Source organism: Sorex fumeus, unplaced genomic scaffold (assembly GCF_029834395.1).
Source record: "Sorex fumeus unplaced genomic scaffold, SorFum_2.1 ptg000086l, whole genome shotgun sequence".
Lineage (NCBI taxonomy): Eukaryota > Metazoa > Chordata > Mammalia > Eulipotyphla > Soricidae > Sorex > Sorex fumeus.
In genome coordinates, this window is record NW_026606143.1 from 36,545,740 (window position 1) to 36,563,876 (window position 18,137).

General features: G+C 38.1%; 1 protein-coding gene across 1 annotated transcript in view; it reads left to right on the forward strand.

The window, feature by feature from the left end:
- Positions 1-2,529: 2,529 nt before the first annotated feature.
- ACE2 (angiotensin converting enzyme 2) overlaps positions 2,530-18,137 on the forward strand; it is a 43,675-nt gene continuing 28,067 nt past the window's right edge. The window contains exons 1-2 of the mRNA XM_056131182.1: positions 2,530-2,709; positions 14,248-14,406. Of these exons, the coding sequence (XP_055987157.1) occupies positions 2,530-2,709; positions 14,248-14,406 (339 nt within the window). The remainder of the gene's footprint in view (positions 2,710-14,247; positions 14,407-18,137) is intronic.

An 18,137-nucleotide genomic window follows, 5' to 3' on the forward strand; every position in this document is an offset into this window, starting at 1 on the left:
CTAGCTTTCTTTCCTACAGATTTCTGTAGAAAACTTCCTATTTCCCTTGTTTTTCAGGGTCTCTTGGCTTCCAGATTTTCTTGACTCTGTTATCTTGGCTCCTTGTCCATTAAAGTAATATTCCAAATCTTTGTTCATGTTACCATACTATTCCCTCTTCCCTGGTCTGGTTCCTCTGATAATGAGGATATGAGAAGCCAGTGAATCTCAGGTTTCTGGAATGTGGGAAGAATCTATTGAAATTCCACTGATTTACTCCAATATCAGTTTCTTTATCATTTATCATTCTTTATCATTTTTGCTTAAACTTGTTAAGAACTGTATTTCTTGAAAGATAGTGTACTTTGATTTACACCGAGGGTAATGAGAACCCACCTCTTTTTGAGTAGCACAAGGAAATTGATTCTTTTTTCTGAAGGTAGATGTCCCCATGCCATTCTTTCTCTGCACCTCCAATATTGCTCTTTGACTATTGATCCACACATAGACAGAGCCACCTTGCACAATTTCAAATCACTTACTAATTCAATAAGGTTTGCCAATTTGTCTAAGCTCTCTGAAACTCAGTTTCATACTCTATGAGGGCAATAAAATTGTTTTGCTCTAGTACTTGAATGAGTTATTGTAATGCAAAAATTCTTTCCACATTACTGATACTTTTTTCCCTTAATCTAAAATAATATCTATCACATTGAATTAGGGGGGAGTAGTCGAAATTTTTTAAAAGCCTTGGTTACTGCCAAGGACATGAAAGACTTGTTTTTCTAGATAAAGGATATGTGTTCCCCTTGTGAAGGTTTCACAGTCACAAACAAGTGGTCCTATGAACCCAGATTTTTTTTTGCTTTTTGGGTCACACCCGGCGATGCACAGGGGTTACTCCTGGCTCATGCACTCAGGAATTGCGCTCAGGGGACCATATGGGATGCTGGGAATTGAACCTGTGTCGGTCATGTTGGCTGGATGCAAGGCAAACGCCCTACCCGCTGTGCTATCACTCCAGTCCCTGAACCCAGATTTTTTTAGGTGGCTCCTGTGTTTATCTATGATACCCTTACTTACACCCTGGCAATGAGGATCTTGACAAAGATCCTGAGATTCGACAGGATAACTCATGAAGACTCTTCAACTTCTGCGTTGCTATGATCCCAAGGTTATGGATGATCAAATCCTGACGTAGACATGCTGAATTTCATATCATAAAGAGGTATTCTTATTTTTGGTGAAATCGACTACATTTTAACAAGTAATAATGCGTTTTTCCTGTATTTTAGCAGGGAAGAGGCACACAATGAAGTCAACCGTGGAACTAGTGTTTAATGCTGTCATCTGAAAAACAGAAAAGGAAACCTTTCAAGTTCTTTCCAAGCCAGATTAAGATAGTGACACTGTGAAGTAAATGGTAGTCTTAAAGTTTTTTAATAGCCATGAAGGAGCCGGGAAGATATCTCAAAGGGATAGAGTGCATGCTGTGTGTTCAGGAGGCTTGGGTTCTCACTGGAACCACATGGTCTCCTAAGCACCAATGGATTGTAACCTATAAGTATTCAGAAGAGAGTATCATCTAAGCCATGTCAGGTGTGGACCCCCCAATAGAAAAAAAGGGCCACGGAAATGAAAATATATAAGAATAATGAATTCCATAGAGACAAGGGCAAAATAGTTTACTTAGAAAGGGGTAATTTAACCTAAGGAAAGAGATTCCTAAATATGAGTTTGAAAATTTTTAACAGGATAGTTAGCTATTAATGGAATGATCTTGGAAAAATATGGGTAGTAATATTACCTCATACTCCATAATTTTAGGCTTCTTTGGTCACTAAAATTATACACTATCACAATTTGGGGGGGTTGGGAGGGGCACACCTGATGATGCCCAGATCTTAATCCTGCTCCTGCACTCAGGGATCACTCCTGGTGGTGCTTGGGGGACCCTATGGGGAGCCAGGAATTGAAGCTGGGGTCAGCTACATGCAAAGCAAGTATGCAACCACCTCTACTATCTCTCCGGCCCCTATCACTATAGTTTTAACTACATTTCTTGGTTTAGGGGACACACTCAGCAGTACTCAGGTATCACTCCTGACAGAGCTCAGGGATCCATTCGGAATGCTCAGGATCAAACCCAGGTCAGCAGCATGCAAAGCAAGTGCTTTACTCTCTGTACTATCACTCTAGCCCCGATTTTCAACCATTTTTTAAAAGGATCATATTGAGCAAATACAAAAGCTTTGCTTTGGCTATAATGTGTTAAGTGAGTTATGATTTTCTAGGATTAATGAATAACACTTGTTTTATTTACTTTAAAAAAACAGTTTGCATATCTGTTCTTTCCATGAAGAACTTTATGTTGGTTCAGCAGATTGTTTTCTGTTTCTTCTTCTCTTCCCCGCCCTCCATCCCTCTCCCACTGTCTTCGCTGCTCAGTGCCCAACCCAAGTTCAAAGGCTAATGAGAGAGACAACTCATGAAGAGGTTTGACTCTAGGGAAAGTTGTTCAGTGGATGGGAGCTTGGAGCACAGGGAAAGATGTTACTCTCTTCCTGGCTGCTCCTCAGCCTTGCTGCTGTGACTGCTGCTCAAACTCAAGAAGATGCCAAGAAATTTTTGGACAACTTTAACAAGCAAGTCGAAGACCTGTCTTACAATAGTTCACTTGCTTCCTGGGATTATAACACCAATATTACCGATGAAAATGCCAAAAAAATGGTAAGTTCTTTTGGTAAGTGGCAGGGACAGTGGGAGGCAATGAGGAGGGGGTTATTGCTTTGTAGAGATTAGATTATTGCTGATTAATCTGAAAATTAAAGTCAAAGAAATGCTTTGAGCTGTGAAGTTGGAAGTTTGCATATATATATTTCTGATTCTGGAGTCTAGGGATGATTAAATTGACCTTGGTGCTTTTTTGAAAAAATTGTTAAAAAATAATTCACTGGTCTCATTCCTGATTCTTGGAAGTCAAAGAAATTTAATTCTAAAGTTACCATTGTAATCTTCATCATAGTCATATGTCCAAAACATTTCACAGAAATGGGATGTTATGGAGCTAATAATTTCCCAAAGTCGGCAATTTCAACAGGAATATCTAAAGTCTCTCTACAATGATACATTAACTGAAACTACAGTTGTACACTTAGTAAAGAGTTAGCTAGTAATGACATTAACCCTGGATGGGGTATACGTCTGATTTGGAAATTTTTCATTGACATGGAACTCTGGGAGACCTTCACAGATCACTGAATTCATCCAGAGCCCTCTAAGAAAACCATAATTCATAATTATACCCACCTTGGCAAATTTCTGAATGTTCTGAGAAATCGAGATGCTTGGCTTGACAAGTGCAAGTATTTAAGAATTTATTTTTTCACAGATCCCAAAGCAGTAATTTTACATGTTTAGTGCTAGAAAATTCAACAATTTTATTGAAGAAAATGTATTTGTGACACTCTTCCAGAAATGTAGTTCAGAAACTGATAATTTCAAATGATTAGTGGGTTGCATGTCTAAATAAAATTTCTTATATTCACTGAACAGATTAAATAAGAGACCCAGATTTTTTTTTATTTCTCTAAGGTTTAAAGATATTTAAGAGATTTTGATTGCCCAGTGTTGTCAAAGATTTTTTCCCCTTGTCTCATTTTGCTTTTACCACTTTTCACCTCTGAATTCTTGTTCCCCCCACACAATTTGAACTTGATTGGAGGTTCCTATAGTGTAGTATGTGTTTGCTTTCATTCTCAACTGAACAGTTCTGCAAGTAGTGGAATACAACAGTATCTGCCAAGTGATGAACTCTGCAGTCAGACTACTTGCGTCTAAATTCTGTCTCTACCGCTTTCTAATTGGGTGAACTTAAGCTGGTTAATTTACCTCTATGCACCCTAATTACATTTTTAATCTGTGGAAATGAACTGACTTGTAGATTTACTATGAGTATGAATTAGTATGCAGAACCAACAAGATAGTGCTTGATGCTACTGAGCATAGAACAAAAAGGCATCATTGTTATTAGTCTTAGTGGGGCTGTGATTGCTGAAGGGACACAGAACAGTTCTACTGGATGCCCAGATGCTGAGAAGGCATCTTACAGAATGAAATGTGATATTTGTTGAAATCATCTCTGGATTGACTATTTAGTCCTCTCCCTTTTGAATTATACTGGTTGCTTTGGGCAAATGCCAACAATGAAAGAGCATAAATCACAAAGTGTGACCAGAACACAGGAAAGTTTTGAGCCCTTTAAAGGATGCTGAAAGTGTTTGAACTCAAGAAGCAAGCAGGGGGCTCAAATCTCTTTTCTCAAGTAGTGTAAAGTATTCATGCACTTAGGTGCAGCTGTAGGAACTCCCACAAGAGACGGATCAGGCACTATAGAGGCACCAAGATGAGTAAGCAGGTGACGTGTAATCTGCTGCTAGTGGTCATAGTTCAGGGAAGAACTTTAGAAATGGAGAATGCTCCCTCTCTCTCCACACCGCAAATGGTAATGATTTAAAGGAATCTGAGGGTGTTGTAAAGGAAAAAATTTGCTGTATGAAGAAAAAAATAGTTTGAGATGGAACAAAAGAGGGTGGAGTGTTTGTCGTTATGTTGATAAAATCTCTTCATACCAGAAAGGTGCTGCTTTTGAAAATTCTAAAGAGATAAACAATAAAAGGGGGTGATGCTATTTCTATTACATTTCATGAAATTGATAAGACTTATAAAATGAGGCCATTCTTCAGTCTAAAGATAGGGAGACATTGATGGGTCAGAAAGATAGCTCAAAGGGCAGCCTTGTGCCTGTGAGAACCCACGTTTGACCCCAGGTATTATATTCCTACTGAATTCTGTGACCCTCAAAATGGCTGGCCTGAGCAGCACTGCAGCACCAAGCCTGAGAATTGAACCGTCTGACATGATTGACCAAGTATTACCAAGAGTAGCTTCTGACTTTTCTGAGCATTGCTTGGTAACCCCCCACCTCCCACCCCACAAATGGAGGCATTAAAAATAGGTCTATGAAGTATGTAGGTAATTGTAAGAACTGTGTAAGGACATATGGTCAATTGCATTGATGGATACGTTCTTCACCTTTCACATGTTATATCTTAGGTTATATTTCTTTATAACACTATCCTACTGAAGGTCATGTGAGTGTGTTCTTTGCCATGACACTTATTTTTCCCAGCTGTTGGCTGATAGGATGCATGCAGAGGCTTGAAATGAACTTGATCTATGGGCTTATACTTTGCTCTTTTGCCCTCACCATGAACATGCCTGGGCCAGCCAAGCTAAAGAGTGATGGTAGCCACATTTAATGGTAGCCACATGAGTCTAGCAGAAACTAGCCACAGTCTTGTAAGCAAATCCAACCAAGAGCAGCAGATCTGTCTGGGAATCACCTAGAAATCCAAGGCATATAAATAAAAGATAGTTGTGCCATTGAGATTTTTGGTTGCTAGTTATATAGCATTGTTGGATCAATACATAACTGCTAAATTACGGGGAAATTTGGGCTATATGATGTGTATGTTCATATCCTATCAGGGTGATATTAAGGACAATCTGCAATTTTATCATTGTTGTTCCATAATATAAAATTTTAGAATCAACCTATGGATCTCAAGTAACATGCAAAAAGTTTTTGACCATACCTGGCTGTGCTTTGGGCTTACTCTTGGCCTGATGCTTATGCCTGGTGGTGCTCACGGGGACGTATGATATACCAGGGATCGAACTAAAGCTAATCACATGGTAGTCTAGCATCCTAACCTAACCTCTGTTCTATCTCTTCAGCCCAGTGTGGTGAATTTTGATCCATGTATGAGACTATACCTCAAAATAATAGAAAGCAGAAAAAACTTGATATGTGTGGTATCAGGTGCACAAAAAGGAAAAAATCGTTCAAAATAGGCTTCCAAATCATTGAGAAATTCAAAGAAAATTAGTCATACTATAAACTGCCTCCTTTGCTTTACAGCCAAAACACGTCAGGTTAGATGTAAAATACTCACCTGTGAACTGTAATGATCTTTTGCAGTATATATTACCAATTCTTTTTTGTGTTGCTCCTTCTCTGAAGGACTATTCAAAAATAGCATCCATTGTAAATCAAAGCTTAAATTGGGAGGGGGTAGTTCAAAAGCTTTCCAGCAAGGTGGGAGGCCCCTGGACAATTTTATTGTTGGGAGAGAAAAAAGAGATCACATTCCTGCTGGAGGCATCCAAGTTCACTGTTCCATAACTAGCCGTTGGACAGTCTCTAGGGTTTCTTCTGTTCCCTGTTGTGCAGGCCCTTAGTGTCCTTGGGCATGTCTGGTTACTGAACGGTTCCTTTTCCTGTAGGGCCAGATCCACTGTGAACTCAGAGCAGGGTCAATTCAAACTGTAATTCTTTGCCCAAGGGAAAATATCAACTTCATCCTAGTCTGCAATGAGTTTGGTCTACACCTGTGTTGCTGAAATATTGAAACCGAAGAAATTTAATGTTATCTTGATTCCTATGAGCTTCCTTTGATACCGTGGGCAAATTAATTATTTCTTTGCTCCTTGATATGTAAATGGGTAGATGGGAAAAAGCAAGAGTTTTTAAGAAGGGACCATGTGAATGGGAAAAGTCCATGTTCATGGGAAGAGTTAACATGTGTCAAAGGTGCTGGAGTCCTTGATCCTTCCAGGTTTTCTTGATCATGAAAACTTCATTACGTCCCAGTTTAGTGGTGTAATTTTGATGGAATTAATCTTGATCCATTCCAAATGATGCCACCAGCAACTCTCAGAGAGAGCAGTCAGGGGCCTGGGACAGCGACTGCTTCTTGATAACTGGGGAAAAGAGCAGAGATTAAGTTTTGATAACATCTTTTGGTTTACAGTTCCATATAGGGACTGGGGGAAGGCATTCAGACCTAGTAAAGGAGGTGATGGTCTTTTCCTTTTACTATTAAGCTCTTTTAACAACAGCTTTATTGAGATATAATTTACGCACCATAAAATTCAACAATTTAAAGTACATAATCCAATGCTTTTTAGTATATTTACAGATTTGTAGAACCATCACTGTCATTTAATTTTATAACATTTTCATCACTCCAAAAAGAAACCACAAGCCCATTAGCAATCTCTCTTCCTTCCCCTGGCCCCAGCGCTAAGCAACCACTAATCTGCTTTGTGTCTCTATATATCTGCCTGTTCTGACTATTTCATATACATGCAATTATACAATAAGTGGACTTTGTGTGATTTTGAAGCTTATAGCATATAATATGACTTTCTTAAATTGCCAACTTGTTTTTCATTTGCATGGATTTTCTTTGTATTATTAAAGTTTTCATACATGCATCAAAGAAGAGAAACTATTGAATAACCTTATATTTGTCTCTGTATATTGAATTTTCTTACGCCAGTATCCAGTTTTACCAGTTGTCAGTGCTTTCACCAATATTGCTTCATTTTTCACCAAAACCCCACATTTATATGATATTTTAGAAAGGAAATTTCAAATGTCGTGTAGTTTTGCATGTAAATATTTCACTTTCTAACCCTCTTAGTATTACTTTTGCTTTTGGTGTTTTGGGGCCACACTTAGCAATGCTCAGGGGCTATTCTTGGTTCTGCACTCAGGAATCACTCCTGACAGTGCTCAGGGGACCATATGAGATACCGAGGGTTGAACTTTTGTTGACCACCTGCAAGGCCTTACCCACTGTGTTGTTTCTCTGGTCATTTTAGTAAAAATTTTAAAAGAAACTTTAATAGTAATACTGTGCCCAAAACTTACTAATAATTCTTCAGTGTCATCAAATATCTAGCTAGTATTCATTGACTACTGTCTTATTTTAGTTTGTTTGAACCATCATCAGACAAGATCCCCTTTCAATTGTCTTTTTTAAATGAGGTTTTATTTGAAAAATTATTGATTGAGATTCTGTTGTTTACAATACTGTTAATAATGGCTTCTCATGCACATAATCCCAGTACCACACTCATCACCATTGTGCACACTTCCCTCTCCCAAGAACCCAGCACCCCTTTCTGTCAATACCCCTTACCCTCAACTCAATTGTGTGAATCAGTTCTTCCATTATGTTGCCTTTGGACCTTTGTTGCTATGTTGCTGTGTATCTTTAAATCCCACATATGAGAGAGATCATTCTTCATCTATCCCTTTCTTTCTGACTGACTTCACTCAGCATGATCTCCTCTAGTTCCACCAATATCTCTGCAAATTGCATGTTTTTATTTTATAGTATTCCATTGTGTATCTATATACCACAACTTCTGTTTTTCTTATTCATAAGAAATCTTAAAAAATTCTTATTTATAAGAAATCATAAAAAATGGGAATCTTTTTCTATTGAATCACTGTAAGATAAAGTTCCAAAGCTTCATGATTGAGTTTCAGTCATACAATGATCAAACACCAATCCCTCCACCAGTGCACATTCTTCACCACCAATGTCCCCAGTATACCCCCCTTTCCAACCCTCCCCCTTCTTATATGGCAGACAATTTCCTCCATACTTTCTCTTTACTTTTGAGAATTATGGTTTGCAATACAGATGCTGAAAGGTTATCACGTTTGGTCCTTCATCTACTTTCAGCACACATCTCCCATCCCAAACGATTCCTCCAACCATCATTGTCTTAGTGATCCCTTTTCTATTCCAATTGCCTTCTCCCTCAGCTCATGAGACAGGCTTCCAACTGTGGAGCAATATTCCTGGCCCTTGTGTACCACAACTTCTTTTTAGGTCTTTTGCAGTTAGGCATTTGGGCTGTTTTTAGATCTTGGCTATTTCACTAAGCACAACAATGGACATAGGTGTGCATACGTATATCTTTCCAAAGTGACATTTTTGTGTGTTTTGGAGATAGATGCCAAGAAGTGATATTGCTGGGTCAGATGGTAGTTCTATTATTACTTTTTGGTTAAATATCCACATTGATTTCCTTAGAGGTTGAACCAAATGATTTTCCTATGAACAGAGGATGAAGGTTTATTTCTCACCACAACTCCAACACTGGCTATTTCCAGACTTTTTGATATGTTCTGTCCTAACAGGCATTATATGATGTATCATTGTTGTTTTAGTTTGTATTTCCATAATCATAAGTGACAATCCCTTCCAGTTGTGTTGATGGATATACTGTACGATGTACTTTAAGTCTCCTTTGATCTTAGAGTTCCTCACTTGTTTCCCTGCAATTTATTTGTGGATAAATTGAATATTGAGTCCTATAAAAACCATTGTTTTATGTATTTTCCTGATGTGTCCTCATAATGCTACTTAACATGTTCCTTTATTCACCGTGCTTCCTGTAAGTAAGGGGCAGATATCAGCACTTGTTTTGTTCTGTAAAAAGTCAGGTAGCAAATATTTCAGGGTTTTCAGACCCCATGGCTTCTGTTCAACTCTGCTGTTGTAAACTTTTTGCCTTTAGAGGCTGAAGGCTGCCATGAACAACACATACATGTGTGTGGCTATGTTTCAATACAACTTTATTTACAAGAAATGATGGCAAAATTCTGGTCTAGAGACTTGTTCACTTGTGAGTTATTTAATATTTAATAGGTGTGGTAATTGAATATAACACTACTAGCATAGTATGAGAATATTGAGCCAAGAAATTAACAAATGCTATTTCAGGTCCCTAGAGCTTTGGGGGAAATGAAATAAAATTATCCAGTCTAACTCTAGTGATGGCCATTGTGTAGCAACACTGAACAAGTCTCTAGACCAGACAGTATGATTACATTGATTACAATATGATTACATATGATTACAATGGGCTGGAGCAATAGCACAGTGAGTAAGGTGTTTGTCTTGCACGCGACCAACCAAGTTTGATTCCTCCGACCCTCTTGGAGAGCCCAGCAAGCTACCGAGATTATCTCGCCCATACAGCAAAGCCTGGCAAGCTCCCCGTGAAGTATTCGATATGCCAAACACAGTAACAACAAGTCTCACAATGGAGACATTACTGGGCCCGCTCGAGCAAATCGATGAACAACGGAAGGACAGTGCTACAGTGCTACAGTGCTATGATTACAATACTGTATAGAAGAATAGTATTGGTACTATCATTAAAATAAAAAATTCAAGTTAAAAAAAACAGGGATGAAAGGAAGGAAGGAAAGAAGGAAGGATGGATGGATGGAGGGAGGGAAGGAGGGAGGGAGAGAAGGAGGGAGGGATGGTGAAAGAGAAGGAAGGAAGGAGGGAGAGAGGGAGGGAAGGAAGGAAGGAGGAAGGGAAGGAAAGAAAGAAAGAAAGAAAGAAAGAAAGAAAGAAAGAAAGAAAGAAAGAAAGAGAAAGAAGGAAGAAGGGTGAAAGGGAATAATATCTAGCCAAAGGCAACAGAACCTGAAAACCTGATATATGAAATTGAGCTTTACCATGGTGAAGGGTTGGGGAGGGGACTGTAGATTGAGGAGGAACACTGGTGAAGGTTATGGTGTTGAAACATTACATGCATGAAACCCCATTACTGACAATATTGAAATCTTTGGTGCCAAAGATTAAAAAAATAAAAGAACATTTTAACAAATCCTGCAGAGATCCTTTTAGAACCCATACATCAATGTAATCACACTTTATGCAAGAGAAACAAATTTTTAGATTAAAGATTAGATAAGAAAGTCAAGACCTGAAAATTGATAGAGAAATATAGTTGACTTTTGGTAAGTAATGGTTTATTAAATGACTGCCTGGAAATGGTTAAGTAAGAGAGAAAAGGATAAAGTTATAAGAGAAAAATTTCTTAAAATGATTGCATTAGGATTAATAACAAATTATCAGAACAGCACACAAAGAAGCAGACTTCAAAAGACAGTTGTAGTGCAAATAATTTTTAAAGGATTGTCTGGTAAAATATATTAAGAAATGTACTAAATGTTGATAAAAGGACAAATTTTCACTAGAAAATTGAGTAAAAGGTATAAGCAGCATATTTTAAAAAGGCCTGAGTACATATTCATATATATTTACCTCATATCTATGTTTAATCTCACTAATCATTGGAGAAATCAAATTATAGTGATTATGAGATGCGAAAATGACATAAGATCAGACCAATATCTGACACTACTATTGAAATTAAAAATTTCTTGGAATGTTTTATTCCAAGAAACCTTACCATTATCATTATTGTAAATCGCAGTGCCTAAAATATAGTTGTAAAAAAAGAAGAGAGAAAACAAACATTCCTATAACTCATCAATTATGCTTCTGGGAATTCTAGCTGGAGAGCTTCACTTGCTTACTCAAGACACTTTGACCTGGGATAATTCCTATGAAATTTCCAGATTTGAAGATTAAAACAGACTGTCAAGGCTGAAGAGATAGTACAGAAAGCATGTGGCTGACCCCAGCTTGATCCCCAGTACCACATATGGATCAAAAATGGAAACACAAACAAACAAAGCCAAAAAACCTGGAATGTCAGCAACTTCATACAGCTTGGCCTAATATAAGGATGTAACTCCTGAACTGTTTTTTTAGGCTGGGATCCTTACAATGAGGCTATGGGAAAAAATGTAAACAACATGAGAAAGAATAGCTCAGGGTGGAACAGTATGTATTCAGCTATCAAAATTCAAGGCACTATAAAGTACTTTTAGATATAAAGTACAACAGACTATGGTATTATTAATATATCTAGTTCCCACATGCAGAACAATAACATAAATGTTCCCCTACTGAGAACTTTTGGATATTGTGAGTTTTTCTAAAGTACATGAGAAAATATTCTTATAATTTAGTATCACAGTTTCAATGAAAGTTTTCTTGACAGTAAACTGTGTTTGATTGGGTGAAGAAGGGTGGGGATTGAGATATGGATACAGAGGGGTCTGTGCTATAGGTGAAACTTCTCTTAATAGCTCACTCCTTCCCACTCATGGATATTAGAGAGAAGATTAGAGTGTATTGAATGCAATCCATGGTCAGTGATTAAGAACATTAACTTTGGGGGGTGACCGAGGGAAAGTTACTTAACACTCTGTGATGAATTGTGAAGTGGAGATTTTTTGTGAACAATATTGAGAAGCAGCTCCAGAGGAACTGTATGGGCTCAATGAAAAGATAAATCATTCACATTTCCGTTGCTACTATTTTCATTACTTGTCTGATTCACTGTTGTTACTACTGTGATGTTGCTGCCCTCATGCCTCCTTGGAAAGTCTAAGAGTATTCCTAGAACAAAAGTGAGATTCCTTCATCTGGAAAGTGCAATCATGCCTGGAGTTCTGCCTTTGGTATCTCTACTGGTTATATGTTGTGTAAAATAATTACCACAAATGTAGCCGCTTAAGACAACACACATTTGTTACATCAGTTTCTGTGGGTCAGAAGTCCAGGTGTTGCATAGCTGGATCTTCCACTTCAGTGTCTCATAAGGTTGCAGTGAAAGTTTTGACCACTGGTATGGTCCCGTTGAAACTTGACTGGAGATTAATCTACTTCCATGCTAATGCAGTTAGTTGGTCATTATCAGTCAGGTCCTTATATGATTCTGAACTGAGGGCTTCAGTTTCTTACAGTTGTCAGTCAGAGGTTCAATTAATGTGGCATCAAAGTAAGCAAGGTGGGATAGTTAAAATGAAGCAGGAGAGTCTTCCAGCAAGATGAAATTGCCATCTTGGATAACATCAACGTGCATTTTTCAACTTTTCTATATTTTACTGATTATAAATGAGAATGAGTGGTAGATATCATCTAAGGGTAGGGGATCACACATGAGTGTTCTTCTAGCAAGTAAGGATCATAAGAGTTGCGTGAGCATCTGTTCATCACTATATCCAGGAGTTAGAAGCTGGTAGTTGATTGGTCACACCTCAGAAATCTTTCAGTCTTAGTTCTATACCACCATAATAAAGCAACTATTGCAGTAAAGCAGATAACCTAAGCTATTTGGTTTTCCAGTGCATTATAAGTCTTTTATGCTATACTGACATATAGTAAGTGTATAATAAATTATACATAAAATATATCTATCTTATTTTTAAAATACTTTTTAAAATGGGTGCTGGAGCAATAGCACAGTGGGTAGTGCGTTTGCCTTGCACTCGACTGACCCAAGTTCGATTCCCAGCATCCCATATTGTCCCCCCGAGCACCACCATGAGTAATTCCTGAGTGCATGAGCCAGGAGTAACCCCTGAGCATTGCCAGGTGTGACCCAAAAAGAAAAAAAAAGCAAAAATTACCCATCATCTGAGCCCTGAGAAAGTCATAATCTCTGCTGGTGAAAGGTCATGTGAAAAACATTTATATCTACAAAGTGTATAAAGTGAAGCATAGTAAAGCAAAATGTGCCTGCATTTATTTATCAGTTCATCTATGCACATGTTGGAAATGAAGATAGGGGCACATTCTCCACCTCAGAGATTTGAGATGTCTAATACACTTCTGTTACTTTAGAGAAGATTCTCTACCTTGGAGTTTGGCCCATTTTAACTTGAGATGTAGGGTCTAGGCTTTTTTCCCCTTTGGAGAAGCTTGCGTCCTCTCTTAAACACGTCTTTCTCCTTCATATTTCTATAGTAAATTTCCATAAATAAAACCATTTTACTTTAAGAAATGGAAAAATAGTGGTTCAGGGATGTGGCTCAGCTGTAGAGTACTTGCCTTGTACGTGTGAGATCATGGATTCAATCTCTGGCACTACAGAAAACAAAAATGAAAGAATAAAAATATTAAAATGGAAATGGACTGCCTTTTATCTCATAGGGTTGTTAAGAAGATCACATGTGTAGGATATAGTGTACTCTATATCCACCCAACTCCTATCTACTTTTGCATCTGTCTGTTTTAACTACCACCTTGCTCCATGAGGGCTTGACCACATCTGGTCACCTATGTGAATCTTTTGCACTAGGAAAAACAAACCTTGGTTTACCCAGAGTTCATGTTTCATTAATTAAACATTCATGATGCATTTCACATTGCTATGAGGTAGGTCAGTTGATCAAGGACTTAAAGGGAGAACACAGGCTATAAATTCCCACCATGTGAATTGTCTGTGAGAATTAACTTCCAGTTCTGGGGACAAGACCCACGGGAAAACTAAGTACTGGGCCAAAAGAGAGAGTGACCAAGAGTGGCCTAGCCACTCTTAACCTAAGAGTTGACCTTCAGTGAAGTAGAGAACTAAACCATTCAGGAAATGTTAGATGTTCCACCAGATGTTCTTTGGACTCTAACTTGTGTTCTGTCTGTTCAAGGAGTGTCATTCAGACTTCAATTCTGTTTTTTGTCATTTCAGAATGAAGCTGGGAGCAAATTATCTGCCTTTTATGAAGAACAATCCAAGCTTGCCCAAAACTTCCCACTACAAGATATTACTGATCCCGAAATCAAGCTTCAGTTGCAGGCCCTGCAACAGAGTGGGTCATCAGCACTCTCAGCAGAAAAGCTCAAACGCGTATGTGGCCACTTTAGCACTGATCATGGGGGTTGAAGTGTGTGGGGAATATCAATCATTATCATCTACTATGAATGCTTTCTTTATCTGCAAAGAGAGTAATGTTGATATTAGGAGACAGTTCTGTTTTCAGGTAGAGTGACCACCTCATTTGCCCTTCAAGTAGAGTCCATTTGAGAGTAAAAGAAGACACAGATAATAATTATGTTAGGACACAGAACAGAACTAGGATTGCCTGGATACTGCATATATCCATACAGAGGTCACCTTCCTGAGGACCGACAGTCTGAAGTACATACTAAGTCTATGCCAGTAGTTCTCAACAGGAGATAATTTTGTCTCCCAGGAACATTTAACAATTTATAGGGATTATTTCGATTGTCACAAATATGCGTGTTTTTCGTTGGCATCTAGTGGATAGGGATCCCGCAAAAAATTCTAAAATTCACCAACGGTGCCCAACAATAGAGAAATATGTGGTCCAAAATATTTGAAATTCCAACCTTAGAAAGTCCTGGATATAGTATAATCCTTTTTCTCTTTTGTTCTCGACCCTCCACTATAGCTCTCTTGACAAAGTGGCCACAAACTCAGTTCAACACACTTTAGATGTTCCTTTACTCTTTTCAAGACATAAATTCTCTCTGCGGGTCCTCTGTAGAAAGTTGCTTCTTTCTTTCTTTCTTTCTTTCTTTCTTTCTTTCTTTCTTTCTTTCTTTCTTTCTTTCTTTCTTTCTTTCTTTCTTTCTTTGTCACACCCAGCGATGCACAGGGGTTACTCCTGGTTCTGCACTCAGGAATTACCCCTGGCGGTGCCCAGGGGACCATATGGGATGCTGAGAATCAAACCCGGGTCGGCCGCGTGCAAGGCAAATGCCCTACCCGCTGTGCTATTGCTCCAGCCCCAGATGCTTCTTTCTTTAAGCATAAAGTTTTATCTCCACTTTGTTCTGCCTTCTGGGATCAATCAATCAATCAATTAGCTTATATATATGTCATTAAATAAACAAATATGCCTATTCCTAAAATCCTGGTTGGGTATTATCTAAGGTAAAAATTTTCTTGGTAAACATTTTTGTTTTTACTTTTTAAATTGTGAATACTGTCTTTTAAAATTTTATTTAAAGAGCCATGATTTACAAAGAAACTGATAGTTGTGTTTTAGGAATACATAATTCAACACCAATCCCTCCACCAGTATTCCCAGATTCCCTCCCCATCCCAGCCCCACTCCACCCCCACCTGTCAACTTGACAGGCACAATACAAAGTCTCAGTGCTTTCCGCCTAGATCTCTTGTATTCAGTTCTGTTAAATCTGTGTTTTGGCTATATGGCTATACCCCTCACTCATATCTTTGGTATCACTGAAGCCCTGATGTCTGTTAATAGGTTAAACATTTTATCTTTGTCAATTTCCTCCTCTGTTCTGGTTTTGAGTCCTCTACCAAGTTCTCGTTGTTGACTTCATTTGTCATCATCCTTGAGTAGAACATAGCACTCTGAGTGGGTCCTGTTCTATATGGAAGTCAATAGGCAAAAGAAATTTTCATACCAAGTTTCACGTCCACTAAAATCCTTTAGGACTAAGTTTTTGTTTTTCTTCTTGGTTTGAGGGTTTTGACAATCATTTTTGGCTCACTTCAATAAAGTTTCCAAATCTCTTTCACCCAACTTGCTCTAAAATGGCACCTTTTCAAAGTTTATTCTAAGGTAGCTTGTCCAAATGCCTAGATCCACTGCTATTAAAATAAAATCTCCAGGGTCTGGAGGGATAGTTCAGTGGGCTGAGTGCATGCAAAGGATGATTTGTATGTGGGTGGACTGGCTTTGATCCCAGGTACTTCATAGTTCCCCAAGCTCTGCGGAAGGAACACCTGAACATTGAACCAGGAGTAGCCTCTGTGCACCACTGGATGTGACCAAAAAATCAAAGTAAAGAACAAAATAACATCTTTTATCTCATTTTTCTCCACCAGGAGCTAGCAAATTTTTTCTGTCAAAGGAAAAATAATCAGTATCTATTAAGGTTTTGTGTGCCATATTGTTCCTGTCACAGTGAGTTAAGTCTGCTGTTGCAGTGGGAAAGAAGCCATAACTAATACATAAATGAATGGGTGGCAGTTTGCCAATAAAACTTAATAAAATCAGCAGTAGATAGGATTTGGTCTGCAGATCACAGTTTACAGACCCTACTGTAACCCATTAAAATATTTTTATCTAAAATATTTGCCTATTTAACATCAAAGTCTTTCTGAGTTTCTTGCCCTCTGAAACTTTGTGTTCTAATATGTATCTATAAAAGGAAAAATCCATGATAAGAACAAAGTTAAAACCATATGGTGCATATCTTCTTACAAGTTCATATTTATTATTCTGCATTCTTTGGGCCAATTATTCAAGTGATTATTATTCTACTTTATCTTGACCATTCCATGATTCCTCATCTTTTTCACAAAGACCATGGAAAACTTTGTCCATAGCTCTGTTAGCTTCTAGACATCCTGGTCTAGCTTAGGTGGAACCTGGATACTGCATATAAGAAAATATTTAAGACCTTTTCTGTTTTTTGGAACACAACTGGAGGAGCTCAGGCCTTACTCCTGGGTCTTTGCTTGGGGATAACTCCTTGGGGGAAGTGCTTAGTGTTTGGGGTCAAATTGGAGGTGGACTGTGTGCAAGGCGAGCACCTAAATCCCTTTATTATCTCTCCAATGCCTGCACATTGCATTTTAAAATATTTCAGAACATTCTAATGTGAAGGCTGGATTCGAAATACTAATATACAAGTAAGAACTTTAAGTGGGAGAGGAAGGGCTCAAGGATGCCTGAATTCAATGGCAAGGAAGTAGGGGAGATTCAAAAGCAGAAACAGAAAGAGACTAAGAGGTCTTTTGTGTCATGGTAAAGAACTTGGATTTCCTTCGGACTATGGAATCTTTTGGACATTTTTAGCATGAGTCATAGTTCACGTTTGAAAAAAATGACTCTTGTAGCAGAATGAAAAAAGGAAGAGAGAAATAGAAGGGAAAACAGGGCCTTTAATGCAGTGCTTCTAAAACTATCAATTAGGAAAGAACGAGTCCTTCCTTGCTTTCTTTCTGCTATTTCTTATCTCAAGTTCTATACTCATCATAGAACTGAAACAAATCATTTGCTGACTCTCTGGTCTATGGACCATAATATTGCTTTGTTCTGCTACTTTTATATTCTTTTACCTACAGGGTAAGGTTTAAACTCTTTAGTATGACAGTGGAAGATCCCTTATAATCAGACCGTTGTTTACTTCCCCATTCTCATCTTCACTTTCCTCAATCAACAGTACGATTTCCTTAAATATGACATCACTCCTGAAAAGGACTTGTCTTTTCTAATCTCCTCACATCTCTACCTATTCTCTATGTGGCCAGCAGAGAATTAGTTTTCTTATAATACCCATATCCATGTCCCCTACTCATTGAAGTCATTCAAGAATCCTCAAGTTCTTTAATTATCCATTATCTTCCCACATAATTTCTCAGTGACTTATAGCATCCATCACTCTGTGATATAATTATTTATTGCAAGGATGTCTCACTGTCACATGACTGTGGGGTCCTCGAGGACCAGTGACTTGCTCATATCACAGCTGTCATAGTATTGAACTTAGTTGATGTTCCGTAAATGTGAATGCTGAATGAAACAACAGCTGCACCTCTCTGTGTATGTATAGATGAGAAATGTCCTTGGGATT